General features: G+C 62.9%; 2 protein-coding genes across 2 annotated transcripts; both read left to right on the top strand.

Annotated features, from left to right (window-relative positions):
• Nucleotides 1-90: 90 nt before the first annotated feature.
• FAM178B (family with sequence similarity 178 member B) lies at nt 91-5,279 on the top strand. Its single transcript, XM_072357251.1, has 15 exons — nt 91-358; nt 1,699-1,973; nt 2,073-2,134; nt 2,219-2,329; nt 2,416-2,565; nt 2,633-2,738; nt 2,812-2,881; nt 2,958-3,078; nt 3,588-3,663; nt 3,793-3,969; nt 4,218-4,315; nt 4,580-4,670; nt 4,739-4,828; nt 4,926-5,003; nt 5,074-5,279. Exons 1-15 carry the CDS (start codon nt 91-93, stop codon nt 5,212-5,214), a joined length of 1,914 nt encoding a protein of 637 aa, XP_072213352.1. The 3' UTR covers nt 5,215-5,279.
• Nucleotides 5,280-7,923: 2,644 nt separating this feature from the next.
• SEMA4C (semaphorin 4C) lies at nt 7,924-16,451 on the top strand. Its single transcript, XM_072357043.1, has 14 exons — nt 7,924-8,069; nt 8,919-9,067; nt 9,178-9,240; nt 9,349-9,447; nt 10,262-10,358; nt 10,435-10,551; nt 11,136-11,287; nt 11,944-12,119; nt 12,259-12,403; nt 12,907-13,129; nt 13,224-13,339; nt 14,235-14,392; nt 14,473-14,543; nt 15,366-16,451. The coding sequence occupies exons 1-14, from the start codon at nt 7,961-7,963 to the stop codon at nt 16,187-16,189; spliced, it is 2,499 nt and encodes an 832-aa protein (XP_072213144.1). The 5' UTR covers nt 7,924-7,960; the 3' UTR covers nt 16,190-16,451.
• Nucleotides 16,452-16,777: the final 326 nt, after the last annotated feature.

Below are 16,777 nucleotides of genomic sequence, written 5' to 3'. Positions count from 1 at the left end.
GCCGCCGCTCTTCGTCCCGCCCGCCGGCCGCCTCCGCTCCTCCGAGGAAAGCCCGCCCTTTTCTCTCAGCCCCGCCCGCTGATGGCCGCCATGTTGCGCGGCGGCTCGGCGAGGCGGGGGCAGCGGCTGGGGCTGCTCCGCTGGTACCAAATCCCGCTGTCCTCGGCCCGCGTGCCCCGCTCGGGGCTCTTTAGCTCGTCCTTCCAGTACAGCCTGTGTTCCTACCAGCAGCTCCGCGTCAGTAAACACCTGCGGGTAGGCCGCCCCTTCCTCCCGCCGCCACTCGGCCCGGTGGATCCGCGGCCTCCGGCCTCCCCGCCCCCAGCGCAGCCTCACGGCGCGGCCGGAGCCGACACAGGTGGGAGCGGAGCCGGGGCGGGCAGCGCTCGAGGCCCCGGGGCCGCCATGTTGATACACCTGTTGGCCCCACGTAGAGCCCCACACTGGTCCCTATTGCATCCGCAGGGCCCTATAGAGCTCCCCATTGAGTCCCTAGAGCCCCTATAGGGCCCCACATTGATCCCCATTGCATCCCCAGAGCCCTATAGAGCCCCCCACTGATCCCTATTGCATCCGCAGGGCCCTATAGAGCCCCCCATTGAGTCCCTAGAGCCCTATAGAGCCCCCCACTGATCCCTATTGCATCCGCAGGGCCCTATAGAGCCCCCCATTGAGTCCCTAGAGCCCTATAGAGCCCCCCACTGATCCCTATTGCATCCGCAGGGCCCTATAGAGCTCCCCATTGAGTCCCTAGAGCCCTATAGAGCCTCCCACCGATCCCCATTGCCTCCCCTGAGCCCTATAGAGCCCCCTACTGATCCCTATTGCATCCACAGGGCCCTATAGAGCCCCCCACTGATCCCCATTGAGTCCCCAGAGCCCTATAGAGCCCTCCATTGCATCCACAGGGCCCTATAGAGCCCCCCACTGATCCCCATTGAGTCCCTAGAGCCCTATAAGGCCCCCCACTGATCCCCATTGAGTCCCCAGAGCCCTATAGAGCTCCCCATTGCATCCACAGGGCCCTACAGAGCCCCCCAATTATCCCCATTGAGTACCTAGAGCCCTATAGAGCCCCCCAAAGATCCCCATTGCATCCCCAGAGCCCTATAGAGCCCCCCAAAGATCCCCATTGCATCCCCAGAGCCCTATAGAGCCCCCCAAAGATCCCCATTGCATCCCCAGAGCCCTATAGAGCCACCCCCCCCCCCGATTACTGAGTTATCCCCAGTGTCCTGTAGAGCCCTTTTCTGATCCCCACATTGTCCCCAATGCCCCATAGGGCTCAGTACTGGTCTCTATTGCATCTCCAATGCCCTATAAAGCCTCATACTGACCCCTGCACCAACCCTGGTCCCACACACTGATTCCCCCTTTGTCCACATAGGGATCCATTACTCCTATTTTCCCTCTTATGTCCTATGCTGACCTCCACCTTCTCTTTGGTGCCTCACACCGACCCCTGTGTCGTCCATGGTGCCCCATGCAGACTCCTATGTTGTCCCCAGTGCTCCATAGAGCCCATTTCTGACCCCTGTGTCATCCCTGCTGCCCTACACTGACCCCCACATTGTCCCAAGTGTTCCACAGAGCCCTACATTGACATCTCCCCCCCCAACCCACGTCATCCCCAGTGCATCACACTGGCCCCTATGTGATCCCAGTGCCCCCACACTGACTGCAGTGCTCTCCTCACAGCCCCCCAGCACCCCATGCAGCTCCGCAGCACCCGCCAAGGGTCAGGCAGGGCACGACGGCCTCGTGCCAACCCACGGCGTTCAGCCCAGCAGGGCTCAGCCACGTGCTCCCCACGGAGAGCAGTGCAGCCCAGCAATGCCACTGAGGGCAGGATGGTGGCACAGCGAGCAGAGGACATGGCAACAACGTCCTCCAGTGACAGTGAGGAGGAGCTGATCCCTCTGAAGGAGCTGCTGGCTTGCAGTGGGCGCTCAAGCCCCGCTGAGCACAGGGAGGTCAGTGCCAGGGTGGCATCAGTGGTGCTTGGGGATGTTGTCAGGTGTCTGGGGACACTCAGCCCAGCACTGAGTGCTGCGGTCTTTGTTGGTGCCCAGGTTGCGTGCCCGCAGCCAGACCCGCTGGCCAACAGCCTGGATGCACTGCTGCTGGAGAAGAGGTGAGGCTGGCACCCCTGGCATCCCAAGGAGAAGCTGGGGGCTGCCCAGCGCCCTCAGCCCAACCTTCATCCCTGCTGTGCCAGGGAGCAGTGCCCGGCCAGTACAATGCAGGCCAGCCTGATGCAGGTAGACGTGAACAGTGGCAGCCCCCAGGAGTCATCAGATGAGGACACGCAGCTCCTGGAGGAGCAGAGGTACCAGGGCAGTGGGTGGGCACTCTGCCTGCTGTCCCCCCGCTGCATCCCATGTCACTTTGATGGCTGTTCCCCCCCACCTGCAGGGCCTTCCTGTCCCGCTTCGAAGTGAAGCTGCTCACCTTCCCCACCACTCACCCCGGGGAGCCCATCTTCCACACCTGCCCGCTCCCACCGCCCATTCTGGACACCCACGGGCTGCAGCCTCACAGCGTCTTGGAGCAGAATTTCCTCTGGTGAGGAGCTGGGACGGGGACAAGGGGACACTGCAGGGCCCTGCTGAGCCTCTGTCTCTTTCCACAGCGCATCTCCTGCTGGCCAGGTGGCCTTTGTGCGTGACGGCTACCTGAACCTGCTCTACCAAACCACATCTGCCTGCCCGCTGCCCGTCCTACGCTGGCTCTTCCAGGTGAGCCACCGTGGCACGAAGGTCCCCATCTCTGTGCAGTGTCACCTCCATCACCCCTTGTTTGCTTTGGCAGCTGACGAGCACATGGCCAGACAGAACCAACGCGTTCCGGACGCTCTGGGAGATGTGGATGAGAAGCGATGGTGAGTGTGTGGGGTGGGCACGGGGTCCCTACACACCCCATAGACACTGTTGTCACCGCTGTCCCCCTGCCCGCAGATGAGCCCTGGTGCCCCACACTGCAGGACATCGGCCAGGCCTTTGCCTACATGGGTGCTGACCTGGAGGCCTTGCGCTGCCGGCAGCTGCTGCCCCCCGAGCTGTGCCCCATGGACAGCAGGTGAGCCCTGAGGGGCACATGGGGATCATTAGGGGGGTCATTGGCAGCATTAGCGCTCCAGAGCATTGTTAGTCTCAGCCAGTGCTGATGCTTGGGAAGTAAACTCAATCAGTTGAGCTCCAGTGTGTTTTGAAAGGTACTTTTATAGGTGAGGTGTAACAGTTCATACCGGCTTAATTCAGTTCCTTTCTTACCTGCTTTGTGGGACTGCTGGAAGCTGGTTGAGATCTTCCATCCAGAGCAGTATCATTTCTAAGTGACACTGACATCTTCTCCTTGAGCTTCCAGATAGGATTGACCTTAAACATTTGTAGCCATTCTTTTGCCTTAAAGGCGTTGAGTTGCAGCTGGAAGGTGAGTGGAACCGACGCCGGTCTCACCTGTGCTGTGTCTGTAGCAACACGTGTTGTAAAGCAGGTGGAATTGGGGTTGGGTTTGTGAGCTGGACACGCTGTGCTTTGGGATGGGGGCTGCAATGCTCAGCCTTTCGGCCCTTCTTCTCCTGCCAGGCTGCATCCAGAGCAGAGAAACCTCAGCGCTGCCGACACGCTGGCCCTGGTGACGCAGCTGGGGGACGTGTGCAAGGTGTGAGCCATCTCTGCTGCTCATGGAGCGGGTGGCCAATAGCTGGGACAAGGGGGGTGGGTGGCACCACCATAACCCTGCCCTGCTGGGGGTGGCAGAGCATTCCCGCTGACTGCTGGCTCCCCACAGCTGCTGACGGTGTCTGTGGTCGCCTGTCCGTGCCGCTACCCCGACCGTGCCCGCAGGGAGCTGCTGATTCTGCTCTGCTTCCTCAGCCTCGACCGCGCGCTGCGCTGCCAACCACTGCCCGACCTGTGGCACCTCCTGCACTGCCTGCTGGACGGCATCGTGGCCTGGAAGGAGCAGGTATGGGCCCAAATGAGGCCACGCAGACACCCCTGGTGCTCGGTGCCACCCCAGTGCTCAGTGCCATTCTGGTGCTCGGTGCCACCCCAGTGCTCGGTGCCACCCCAGTGCTCAGTGCCATCCTGGTGCTCAGTGCCATCCTGGTGCTCAGTGCCATCCTGGTGCTCGGTGCCACCCCTGGTGCTCGGTGCCATCCTGGTGCTCGGTGCCATCCTGGTGCTCAGTGCCACCCTTCTCTATCCCCACAGCTGCCCGCACTCTGCCTGTCCCTCTGCCAGCTCTCCCAGCACCACCACAGCCTGCTCGCCGTGGCGCGGCTGCTGCCGGATATCACCAACAGGGAGAGGTGAGTGTCCTGCCGGCACTGCTGCCCTGCCTGCCACGCTGACATGGAGCTGGCACAGCCCCCAGGCTCAGAGCCGTGCGGGTTGGGCTGCGTCTCGCTCTAATTCCTTTATTCCAGCTGGCTGCTTGGGCACAAAGCGGGCACGGAGCGGCTGCTGGTGGCACAGTGCTCACCACGGGCACCTGGAGGGCACCACGGCCCCGCTGGTGGCACCGGGCTGGCGGTGACAAGCTTGGCATCCTGATGCTCTTTCCTTCTCCATAGGGAGCTCCGCAGGCGCCTGAGCCTTTGTGCCATGGCCCAGCTACTGGGGAAGGCGCCGTGCACCGTGCTGACCCTTGGGGCGGAGGAAGAGGTGGGTGCAGCCCCCCCAGGAGCCCACCGTGCTGTCTCTACGTGTCCCCTGACCCCACGTCCCCACAGCTGCCTGCGCTGGAGCAGCTCCTGGCACAATCCTGGCCAGACAACCTGCAGCTCCCCACTCACCCCGATGCGATGGAGCTCAAGCAGGAGGTGGGTGCTGCCATTCCCAGGGGGAAGCCCCCCAGAGGTGCCCACCCCCCTCCCATTGCTCACCCCCCTCCCATTGCCCACCCCCTTGTCCCCACAGACCTGCTACCTGAGCCGCAGCCTCCTCTACCTCGCCGACATCGTGGTGGGCACGGAGCGGCCGCGGGACGAGCAGCGGGTGGGTGCCAACCCCAGGGGGTTCCAGGGGGGTCCCACATACCCTTTACCCCCTCCCATTGTCCCCATAGGGACACCTGCAGCGGCTGTGCACCCAGCTGGAGCAGTACTTCGGGTCGGGGCTGCATGAGGACATGGGGCAGTTCTACTGTTCCCAGCTGAAGAACCTGGCCACGGTGCTCTACGTCAAGTGGCACGAGCTGCTGGAGTAAGGGGATCAGCCCGGGGACCCCCAATAAATGGCCCCACGTCACCCCGCTGCATGGCTCTCGTTCTACAGGGTAGGGCAACCCAGTGGGATGTGGAGGACCCTATAGGAGCAGGGAAGCCCATGGGGATAGGAAACCTAATGGGGATGGAGAACCTTATGGGGGCAGTGATCCCTTTTAGTGCTTGGAAACTTGGGGATGGATGGGGAGCTTCAGCAATGGGAGGAGATAGAGTGGGGATGGATGGAGGGCGTATAGGGTCAGGGAACCCCAATAGTATTGGGAAACCCAATGGGGATCAACAGGGAACCCCAGTGATAGGAAACCCAATGGGGATCAACAGGGAACCCTAACAATAGGAAACCCAATGGGGGTGGATGGGGAACCCCAACAATAGGAAACCCAATGGGGATGGATGGGGAACCCTGGCAGCGATAGGAAACCCGATGGGGATGGAAGGAGAACCCTACAGGGATGGAGAACGCCCGTGCCCACCGGGGATGGATGGGGAGCCCTATAGGGACGGGGCGGCCCCGCACTGAGATGGGGCTCCGGGTCCGGTGGGTTCGTGCCCCCCCCGGGCTCCCCCCGCTCCGTCCGCTCTGGGGGTCTCCGCCCCGCTCCGTCCGACCCCCCCGTGACGTCAGGGGGGCGGGGCCGAGCGGAGCCGCGCGGCGCGCACCCGCCGCCGCCCCGAGAGCCTCCGCCGCCGCCTCCCCCCCCCCCCCCGCCCCGGCCCCGCCGCGCCCCGAGGTGAGTAACCCCCCCTTTCTCCTCCCCCCCCCTCTCAGCTCCCGACCCCCCCCCGGCTCCCGCCCCGCCCGGTATTGTTGTGTTGGAGCGGCGGGGGCGGCCGCTTTGTTCTCCCGGTAACGGCGGCGCTGCCCGCGGACCCCCCCTCTCCCATTGCCCCCCTCTCCCCCCCATCCCGGTTCTGTCGGTCCGGGACCCCCCAGCGGAGCTGCCCCCACCGTCCGGTCCGTCCCGCTGGGGGGCGGTGCGGTTTGGGGGGGGGATGCGCGATGTGTTTGGGGAGGAGGGGGGTGGGCTCGACCCGGCCCTGTGCCCCCCCCGGCCGGTACCGAGCGCACAGCCCGCCGTTACGGGTCCCCCCGGCACCCAACCCCGGGTCCTACCGAGCCCCACTTGTGGCCCTACGGCCGAGACCCCCCCCGGCTACAGCCATGGCGCTCTGGGTGTGCCCATAGAACCCAACTGCACCCATAGCACCCCAATTATGGCCAGAGCATCCCCGTTATACCCATAGCACCCCAAATACAACCATAGCACCCCAATTATAGCTATAGCATCCCCGTTATACCCATGGAACCCTAAATACAGCCATGGCACCCCAATTATGGCCATAGCATCCCAGTTATACCCATGGCACCCTAAATACAGCCATAGCACCCCAATTATAGCTATAGCATCCCTGTTATACCCATGGAACCCTAAATACAGCCATGGCACCCCAATTATAGCTATGGTATCCCCGTTATACCCATGGCACCCCAATTATGGCCATAGCATCCCAATTATACCCATGGCACCCCAAATACAGCCATAGCACCCCAATTATAGCTATAGCATCCCAGTTATACCCATGGCACCCTATATACAGCTATGGCACCCCGACTATGCCCACAGCACCCCATTTATAGCCATGGCACCCCAATTATAGCCATGACCCCCCCACCCCACCCATCCCTGTGGCCCCCCATGACCCCCCCCAGTGCCTCCCACTGCTCCCCCCGCCCCCCCATCATGCAGTGGCCCCCCCGACCCCCCACTTGGATCCGTCCCTCAATCCCATATCAGTGCCTGTTGCGTCCCATGTACCCGCAGCACCCTGACCCCCCCCCTTGGCACCATCTCTGTGCCCTCCCTGCCCTCTCCATCCCTGTTAGACCCCAGCTGTGTACCCTGAGCCCCCCCCCCCAATATCCCCACATCCACAGCATCCTTTGCCCCCCCCCCGTACCCTCAGCACCCCACAGTGACGCTGCCCCATCCGGGGCATCCCCCATTTCCCACGCCCACAGGGGGCCCCTTCCTGGCCCCCCACCCTCCCGGAAACCCTTCCCAGCCCCCCCCCCGTTTCCTGCATCCCCCCCCCCCCCCGCAGGCAGAACAATTCCCAGCCGCATCCTGCCCCATTGGGAGGGGGCAGCGGGGCACCCCAGGGCACTGAGCCGGGGGGGGGGGGGCACCGAGGCCACTCCAGGGGTGGGGAGGAAGAGGAAGGGCCCATTTCCTCCTGATCCCCCCCCCCCGGGCCCACCGGGATGTGTCAGGGTGGGGGCAGTGACCACAGGGATGGAACTTTGCCGGGGGGGGGGGGACACACATAGTGATGACATCACCCCCCCCTCCCCAAAGCTGAATGCAGGGACCCCAAAACAAGCAGGGGGTGGCCGCTATGGGGGGGGCTGCTATGGGGGGGGCTGCTATGAGGGGGGCTGCTAAGGAGGGGGCTGCTATGGGGGTACCGCTACGGCTCTGCAGCCCTATAGGGCTGATGGAGGCTCAGACCCCCCCCCCCCAGGCCCCGTGCCCCCCCCTCGTGACACCCAGCCCTCAATGCCCGCCTTGTGCCCACACCATCCGCGTGACGCCGGTTGCGTGTGACACCCCACAGCCCTGACTGGGCTTGGGTGACCTCCCCCCTCACCAAACCCCCCCCCCCAAACTGTCCCCATTGTCCCCAGGCCGCCCCCCCTTTCCCCCCCCCCCCCCCTTTACCAGCACCATGGCCCCCCTCCTGCTGCTGGCCATCGCCTGCCTGCTGCCGCTGCTCCCCAGCAGCACCCCGGGGTCCTCGTGGAGTGCTGTGCCCCGAAAGACCGTCCCCTATGCGGGTGAGTGCTGTGCCCCCCCCTTATGGGTCCCCTTTGTCCCCATCCTGATGCCACCCCCCCCCCCAGACCCCCAGCCCTTGGGTCCCCATACCACCCTGCATGGCCCCTTTTGCTGCGCCCCATCCCAATGTGGTGGCACTGCCCCCACCCCAATATCACACCCGACCCCCAACCCTTGTGCCATGTCCCCTATCCTCATACTATGCCCTAACACCCATCCCCACCCTATGCCCTGTGTCCCCATATCCCCCCCCATCCCCACCCTGTGTCCTATATCCCTATGACCCCCCCATCCCCACACTGTGCCCTATATCCCTATGACCCCCCCATCCCCACACTGTGCCCTATATCCCTATGACCCCCCCATCCCCACACTGTACCCTATGTCCCCATATCCCCCCCCCCATCCCCACCCTGTACCCTATATCCCTATGACCCCCCATCCCCTCCCTATGTCCCCATGCCCCCCCCCTCCATCCCCACCCCCCCATCCCCATTCTCTGCCCACCCCCCATTCCCCCCCCAGCACCTCCATCCCCTCCCGCACTCTCTGCTCTCAATGGGCCCATTTTACCACTGGGGGGGGGGTGGGGGGGTGGGCAGGGCCGGGTGGGGGGGGTTACTCAGTGTCCCACCAAAGGCCGCAGTGTTCCCAGCACCACCACAGCCACAAAGGCCCCTTTGTTTTGGGGGGGGGGGGTGCCAGTATCACCCACCCCGGGGGGCTCAGAGGGGGCAGACAGTGTGTGGCACGGTGCCGCTATCCCCACGCTGTGTGTGTTTGTGTCCCCCCCCCCCCATTAATATCATCCCCCCCCCATTAATGTCATCCCCCCCCCCCCATTGCAGAGCTGCGGGACGCGGCGCGGCGCTTCTCGCGGGGGGGGGTCTCCCATTACGTGACGCTGACGCTGGATGAGGCCGAAGCTGTGCTCTATGTGGGTGCCCGTGAGGCTGTGTTTGCCCTCAGCACCAGCACCGTGGAGCTGCAAGCAGCGGTGAGACCCACACCATTTAGGGGGGGGGCGGGGGCACACGTTGGGGGTCAAGCTTTAGCCCCCCCCCCCCCCCCCCTTCTGACCCCCTTTTGCCCCCTCCCTGCCTTCAGATCACCTGGGAAGCCCCCTTGGAGAAGAAAGCAGAATGCATCCAGAAGGGCAAAAACAACCAGGTGTGGGGCTGGGGGGGCTATAGGGGACATGAGATACCCCCCCTTTCCCCCCCTTTCCCTCCCCCTCACCTCCATTGACCACCTCTTTTCTGCCCCCCCCCCCCCAAGACCGACTGCTTCAACTACGTGCGCTTCCTGCAGAGCTACAACAGCTCCCACCTTTATGCCTGCGGCACCTACGCCTTCCAGCCCAAGTGTGCCTACATTGTGAGTGCAGCCCCCTCCCCAAAACCACCCCCCCCCACCCCACACAGCATCACTGCACCCAGGAGGGACAGTTGGGGGTGTCCCTGACCCCAAGAGTGTCACTTGGGGTTGGTTGTGTCCTTTGGAGCGTCATTTGGGGGGGGGTCCCAGTGTCCTTTTGGGGTATCCTCATCCCTAGTGCCAGCATTTGGGGGTCCCTGTTCCCATTAAACATCATTTGGGGGGGTCCCCATCCCCAGTGCCATCATTTGGGGGCCCCATTGCCCTTTTGGGGTGTCCCCAGTGCCATCATTTGGGGGTCCCTGTCCCCATCAACATCATTTGGGGGGGTCCCCATCCCCAGTGCCATCATTTGGGGGGGGTCCCAGTGCCCTTATGGGGTATCCCCATCCCTAGTGCTTGCATTTGGGGGTCCCAGTGCCCTTTTGGGGTATCTCCAGTGCCATCATTTGGGGGTCTCTATGCCCTTTTGGGGTATCCCCATCCCCAGTGCCATCATTTGGGGTGGGGGTCTCAGTGCCCTTATGGGGTATCCCTATCCCCAGTGCCATCATTTGGGGGTCCCTGTGCCCTTTTGGGGTGTCCCCAGTGCCATCATTTGGGGTTGTCCCTGTGTCCAATAAGGACATCTGAAGGTTCCCATGTACCCATTTAGGGGTATCCCTGACCCCAGGAGCATCACCCAGGGCTGCCCCCATCCCCTATAGGGTCATTTCTCCCCCTGAATAGGGGGATAAGGGTATCCCCCATTGCCAGTCCCCATTGCTGGGGCTGTGAGGGTTATGGGGTTCCACCCTCACCTCGTGCCCTACAGGAGCTGTCTGGATTCACTCTGGACCACGTGGCTTTTGAGGACGGGAAAGGCAAATGTCCCTACGACCCCAACAAGGGCCACACCGGCCTCATTGTGGGTAGGTGCCATCTCCATTGGGTTAGCTTAGGGCTGGGCAGCCCGACCCTAAAGCTGCCCCTATCATGGCCCTATAGATGGGGAGCTGTACTCGGCCACCTTCAACAACTTCCTGGGCACCGAACCTGTCATCCTGCGCAACCTGGGGCCGCATTACTCCATGAAGACAGAATACCTCACCTCGTGGCTGAACGGTACGGGGGGGGACGGGGATATGGGGGGGATATGGGGGGAATATGGGGGGAATATGGGGGCACAGGGATATGGGGGGATATGGGGGGAATATGGGGGGGATATGGGGGATATGGGGGCACAGGGATATGGGGGGAATATGGGGGGATATGGGGGCAGAGGGATATGGAGGGATATGGGGATATGGGGGGAATATGGGGACACAGGGAGGGATATGGGGGGAATATGGGGGATATGGGGGCACAGGGATATGGAGGGATATGGGGAGAATATGGGGGCACAGGGATATTGAAGGATATGGGGGGGATATGGGAGCACAGGGGTATGGAGGGATATGGGGGCACAGGGATATGGGGGGAGTATGGCAATATGGGGGTACAGGGTTATAGGGGTATGGGGACATGGGTATGGGGATACAAGGATCTGGAAGCACAGGGATATGGACATATAGGGACATGGGGTTATGGGGATACAGGGCTATGGGGACGTTATGGGGGACATAGGGGCACAAGGACACGTGGATGTGGGGTTATGGGGTTACAGGGTTATGGGGCCGCCCTGCTACTGTCCCCATCTGTCCCTTCAGAGCCCCACTTTGTGGCATCAGCCTACATCCAGGAGAGTGCGGGCAGCAGCAGCGGGGACGACGACAAGGTTTACTTCTTCTTCAGCGAGAGGGCCGTGGAGTACGACTGCTACGCTGAGCAGGTGGTGGCACGAGTGGCACGGGTGTGCAAGGTATGGGACGGCCCTATAGGGTTCTGTGGGGTGGCCCTATAGGGGTCTGTAGGGTGGCAATAAGGGGGGTCTATGAGGAGTGGGGTGGCTCAATAGGGGCCTGTAAGGTATGGAGTGGCCCTATAGGGGTCTGTGGGGTGGCTCAGTAGGGGCCTGTAAGGTATGGGGTGGCTCTATAGGGGTCTGTGGGGTGGTCCTATAGGGGTCTGTGGGGTGGCAATAAGGGGGGTCTGTGAAGAGTGGGGTGGCTCAATAGGGGCCTGTGAGGTGTAGGGTGGTCCAGTAGGGATCAGTGAGTTATAGGGGTGGCACTAAGAGGGGTCTGTGAAGTGTAGGGTGGCCCTATAGGGGTCTGTGGGGTGTGGGGTGGCAATAAGGGGGGTCTGAGAGGGGTGGTACTATAGGGGTGTGTAAGGTATGGGATAGCCCTATAGGGGTCTGTGGGGTGTGAGGAGGCAATAAGGAGGGTCTGTGGGGTGGCCCTATAAGGGTCTGTGATGTATGGGGGTGGCACTAAGAGAGGTCTGCAAGGTGTGGGGTGGCCCTATAGGGGTCTGTGAGGTGTGGGGTGGCAATAAGGGTGTCCTGCAGGGGGTGGGCCAGCCCTATGTATGTTAATATGGGGCTGCTGTGTTGTGACCCCCCTCACCCTATAGGGGGACGTCGGCGGTGCCCGCACCCTACAGAAGAAATGGACGACGTTCCTGAAGGCCAGGCTGCTCTGCTCCGCTCCTGAACAGCAGCTGCACTTCAACCGCCTGCAGGCCGTCTTCACACTGCATGGGGACAGCTGGCAGCAAACCGCCTTCTTTGGGGTGTTCCAAGCACGGTGGTGAGCATATGGGGCGCTATGGGGTGCTATGGGGTGCTATGGGGCGCTATGGGGTGCTATGGGGTGCTATGGGGTGCTATGGGGTGTTATGGGGTGGGTCCCCACGCTCGGCGTCCCACTGATGGGTCCTTGTGTGCAGGGGGGACGTGGATGTATCAGCTGTGTGCCGTTATCACATCCTGGAGGTGAAGAAGGCGTTCGAGGGGCCCTATAAGGAATATAGGGAGCAGGCACAGAAATGGGGCCGCTATTCGGATGAGGTGCCCAGCCCACGGCCTGGAGCGGTGAGTGATGGGGGGGGGGATGTGGAAGATCCCCATCTCACCCTGTTATGGACAGTGCACACAGTGACCCCACTGCCTCTATGGGGCACGGGGGTGCTGAAAGAGTGGGATATGGGGACATGGAGGTGTGGGGCCATGGAGGTGTGGGGACACAGGGATGCAGGGCCATGGGGATGTGGGGCCATGGGGACACAGGGATGTAGGGCTATGCAGCCATAGGGAAATGGGACCACGGGGGCACAGAGCCATGGGGCTATGGGGCTATGGGGCAATGTATGGGGCACGGGGGTGCTGAGAGAGTGGGATATGGGGACATGGAGGTGTGGGGCCATGGACGTGTGGGGACACAGGGATGCAGGGCCATGGGGAAATGGGGATGTGGGGCCATGGGGACACAGGGATGTAGGGCTATGCAGCCATGGGGACACAGAGCCATGGGGCTGTGGGGCAATGTGGAAATGGGGCCGTGGGGTCTGAGTTGTGCCATCGCTGCCGTCCCGCAGTGCATCACCGACTGGCACCGTCAGAACGGCTTCCCCAGCTCGTTGGCGCTGCCCGACAACACGCTGAACTTTGCCAAGAAGCACCCGCTGATGGACGAGCCCGTCCTGCCCCAACGCGGCCGCCCGCTGCTGCTCAAAAAGGATTCCAACTTCACCCAGCTGGTGGTGGATCGCGTGGCAGGGCTGGACGGGACCGTCTACGAGGTGCTGTTTGTGGGCACAGGTTGGTGATGGGGCAGCGTGGGGCTGGGTTATGGGGCTGGGTTATGGGGCTGGGTTATGGGGTCGGCGTTGGTTTCATGGTGGGTGCCCTGCAGGTGACGGCTGGGTGCACAAGGCGCTGAATTTGGGCTCCCACGTTCACCTGGTGGAGGAGCTGCAGGTCTTCGAGCCGGCACAGCCCGTGGAGAGCCTCGTGTTGGCAGGAAGGAAGGTGAGAGCACCGGGGGGATCTGCCCTATGGGGAGACCCCTCAGTGATAGAATGGCTGCTCTGCTCTATGGGGAGACCCCTCAGTGATATAACATCTGCTCTGCTCTATGGGGAGACCCCTCAGAATGGCTATTCTGCCCTATGGGGAGACCCCTGAGTAATAGAGTAGCTGCTCTGCCCTATTGGGAGACCCCTCAGTGATATAACATCTGCTCTGCTCTATGGGGAGACCCCTCAGTAATAGAATAGCATCTCTGCTCTATGGGGAGACCCCTCAGAATAGCTATTCTGCCCTATGGGGAGACCCCTCAGTAATATAATGGCTGCTCTGCTCTATGGGGAGACCCCTGAGTAATAGAGTAGCTGCTCTGCTCTATGGGGAGACCCCTCAGTAGTATAATAGCTCACTGCTCTATGGGGAGACCCCTCAGTGATATAACAGCTACTCTGCTCTATGGAGAGACCCCTCAGTAGTATAATAGCTCTCTGCTCTATGGGGAGACCCCTCAGTGATATAATAGCTGCTCTGCTCTATGGGGAGACCCCTCACTAATATAACAGCTTCTCTGCTCTATGGGGAGACCCCTCAGTGATTTAACAGCTACTCTGTTCTATGGGGAGACCCCTGAGTAATACAATAGCTGCTCTGCTCTATGGGGAGACCCCTCAGAATAGCTATTCTGCCCTATGGGGAGACCCCTCAGTAATAGAATGGCTGCTCTTCTCTATGGGGAGACCCCTCAGTAATATCACATCTTCTCTGCCCTATGGGGAGACCCCTCAGTGATACAATAGCTGCTCTGCCCTATGGGGAGACCCCTAAGTAGTATAATAGCATCTCTGCTCTATGGGAGACCCCCCACTAATATCACAGCTGCACGTTTCTGTGCCTGCAGAAGCTGCTGTTTGCCGGCTCCAGGCTGCAGGTTGCTCAGCTCCCTGTTGCCGATTGCGGCCGCTATCAATCCTGTGCCGACTGCGTCCTGGCTCGGGATCCGTACTGCGCGTGGAGCCGCAATGGAAGCCGCTGCGTGCGCTGCGATGGCCTCAATGGGTAAGGAGGGGTCCGGGGGGCTCCGTGCTGCGCTGCAGGGCCTTCCTCACCTCAGCATCATCATCATCATCGTCCTGCAGGTCCCACCTGGTGCAGGACGTGCTGGGCTCTGATACACGCACCTGTGCCATGCCACTGGTGGGCACACAAGGTGAGGGGGGGGTGAGGGGAAGGGATGCGTGGGGGGCACCTGGATCTGTGATGGGAGACCCCAGATTCAGCCATGGAGGGGGCACAGGGGGGGTGTCCAACTGCATGGGGGGGGGTATAGGGGGGTACCCAGCTCCATCCATCCATGGGAGGGGGCACAGGGGGGTACCCAGCTCCATCCATCCCAACTCCATCCATCCATGGAAGGGGGGGCACAGGGGGGGTACCCAACTGCATGGGGGGGAGTATAGGGGGGTACCCAGCTCCATCCATCCATGGGAGGGGGGCGCATGGGGGTACCCAACTGCATGGGGGGGGTATAGGGGGGTACCCAACTGCATGGGGGGGGGTATAGGGGGGTACCCAGCTCCATCCATCCATGGGAGGAGGGGTGCATGGGGGTATCCAACTGCATGGGGGGGGGGCACAGGGGGGCACCCAGCTCCATCCATCCATGGGAGGGGGCACAGGGGGTACCCAACTGCATGGGGGGGTATAGGGGGGCACCCAGCTCCATCCATCCCAACTCCATCCAGCCATGGGAGGGGGGGCACAGGGGGGTACCCAACTGCATGGGAGGGGGCACAGGGGGGCACCCAGCTCCATCCATCCATGGGAGGGGGCACAGGGGGGTACCTAACTGCATGGGGGGGGTATAGGAGGGCACCCAGCTCCATCCATCCATGGGAGGGGGGGCACAGGGGGGTACCCAACTGCATGGGGGGGGGCACAGGGGGGCACCCAGCTCCATCCATCCATGGGGGGAGCACCCAGCCCCATGGATGGGGGGCCAGCCGTGTCTCCATCCTCCATCCCCCCCCAGGTGCCATCACCCCCAAGAACGTGACGGTGGCAGCCGGCACCGACCTGGTCCTGACGTGCCGCCTGGGTTCCAACCTGGCTCAAGCTCTTTGGACCTTCGAAGGCCGAGCTCTGCCGGCCCAACAGGCTTTAATGCTCCACGACGGTCACCTCCGCGCTCTGGTCGTACCGGGCGCCGGTTCGCAGCACAGCGGGACGTACCGCTGCGTGGCGGAGGAGCGCGGAGCGCGGCTGGGGGGGGCGGCGTACCGCGTGGAGGTGCTGCCCGGAGCCCCGCAGGAGACACGGGCGCCGCTGGAGAGCGCCGGGCTGGCCTGGGTGGTGGCCGTGTGCCTCGGGGCCGCCTGCCTGGCGCTGCTGCTGGCCGTGCTGTCGCTATGGAGGCGGCTGCGGGAAGAGCTGGGCAAGGGAGCGAAGGCCATCGAGAGCACGTTGGTTTACCCCATCGAACTGCCCAAGGAGCCGCACAGCCCCCGCTTCGTGCCCAGCGCCGCTTCGGATTCGGACGAGAAGCTTTGGGACCCGAGCAGCTATTACTGCTCCGACGGCTCGCTCAAGATCGTGCCGGGTCACGCCGTGTGCCGTAACGGCGGAGCTCCCGGCGCCGCTTCTCCTCCCGGTGCCGCCATCCCGGGGCAGCCGCTCCATTCTCCCACCCGGATCCACCTGGGGCCGCTCCGCGGTTCATCCTCCAACGGTTACATCCGCCTGGCGTTGGGCGCCGAGGAGCGGCCGCCGTGCGCGGAGCTGGCCGAGGAGCTGCGTCGGAAGCTGCAGCAGCGGCAGCCCCTGCCCGACTCCAACCCCGAGGAGTCCTCGGTCTGAGCCGCCCCGGAGCGGCCTCACCTACCTCAGGGACACCGCGACCCTCCTGCGGGCACCGGCACCGACACCGGCACCGGGACCGGCAGCCCGAGGGCTGCTCACTGCCAACCGCACCGAGCTCCGGGATGGAGCCCAGGCCGGGCCGCGCCGTTCGAGGCTCCGTTACCCCCCATCCCGGCTCGGGGCCGGCGGCGCTTTGGACACTGATTGTGGGGTCCCGCAGAGCCCTGCGACCCCTTTCAGCCCCCCCTCATTGTGCCCCCCCCCCCCCCCCCCCGAGCCCTTTTGGGGCCGATTCCCGTCGGTTTTTCTCCCTGAGAACTTTTATACCGCCCCCCCCCCCCCCCTTGTACAGCCCCCCCCCCCATCTGCACGCTGCCCCTTTTGTATGCGACCCCCCCAGTGTAATTTATTTGTTACCGGAATATATTTATTTGCTGTACACACGTGCGGTATTTCTACATCGCACAAAGGGGGCGAGAAACGCGGGACCCCCCCTCAAACCCCCCCAGCGCTGAGCTCACGGGAACGGCCGCGTCCGGGGCTATAAAAGGGCTGCGCCGTTCCCGGGGGGGGGGGGAGGGGCTG

The sequence above is a fragment of the Excalfactoria chinensis genome, chromosome 25, assembly GCF_039878825.1.
Source record: "Excalfactoria chinensis isolate bCotChi1 chromosome 25, bCotChi1.hap2, whole genome shotgun sequence".
Taxonomy (NCBI): Eukaryota; Metazoa; Chordata; class Aves; order Galliformes; family Phasianidae; genus Excalfactoria; species Excalfactoria chinensis.
This window is presented reverse-complemented; position numbering and strand designations above follow the sequence as displayed.

Bases quoted from the DNA above. Each gene is read 5' to 3' on its own strand.
- SEMA4C (XM_072357043.1), top strand. From the start codon at position 7,961: ATGGCCCCCCTCCTGCTGCTGGCCATCGCCTGCCTGCTGCCGCTGCTC. The intron at 10,359-10,434 runs GTAGGTGCCATC...ATGGCCCTATAG, and splicing joins CCACACCGGCCTCATTGTGG to ATGGGGAGCTGTACTCGGCC. The intron at 14,544-15,365 runs GTGAGGGGGGGG...ATCCCCCCCCAG, and splicing joins GCCACTGGTGGGCACACAAG to GTGCCATCACCCCCAAGAAC.
- FAM178B (XM_072357251.1), top strand. From the start codon at position 91: ATGTTGCGCGGCGGCTCGGCGAGGCGGGGGCAGCGGCTGGGGCTGCTC. The intron at 2,135-2,218 runs GTGAGGCTGGCA...CTGCTGTGCCAG, and splicing joins GCACTGCTGCTGGAGAAGAG to GGAGCAGTGCCCGGCCAGTA. The intron at 2,739-2,811 runs GTGAGCCACCGT...TTGCTTTGGCAG, and splicing joins TCCTACGCTGGCTCTTCCAG to CTGACGAGCACATGGCCAGA.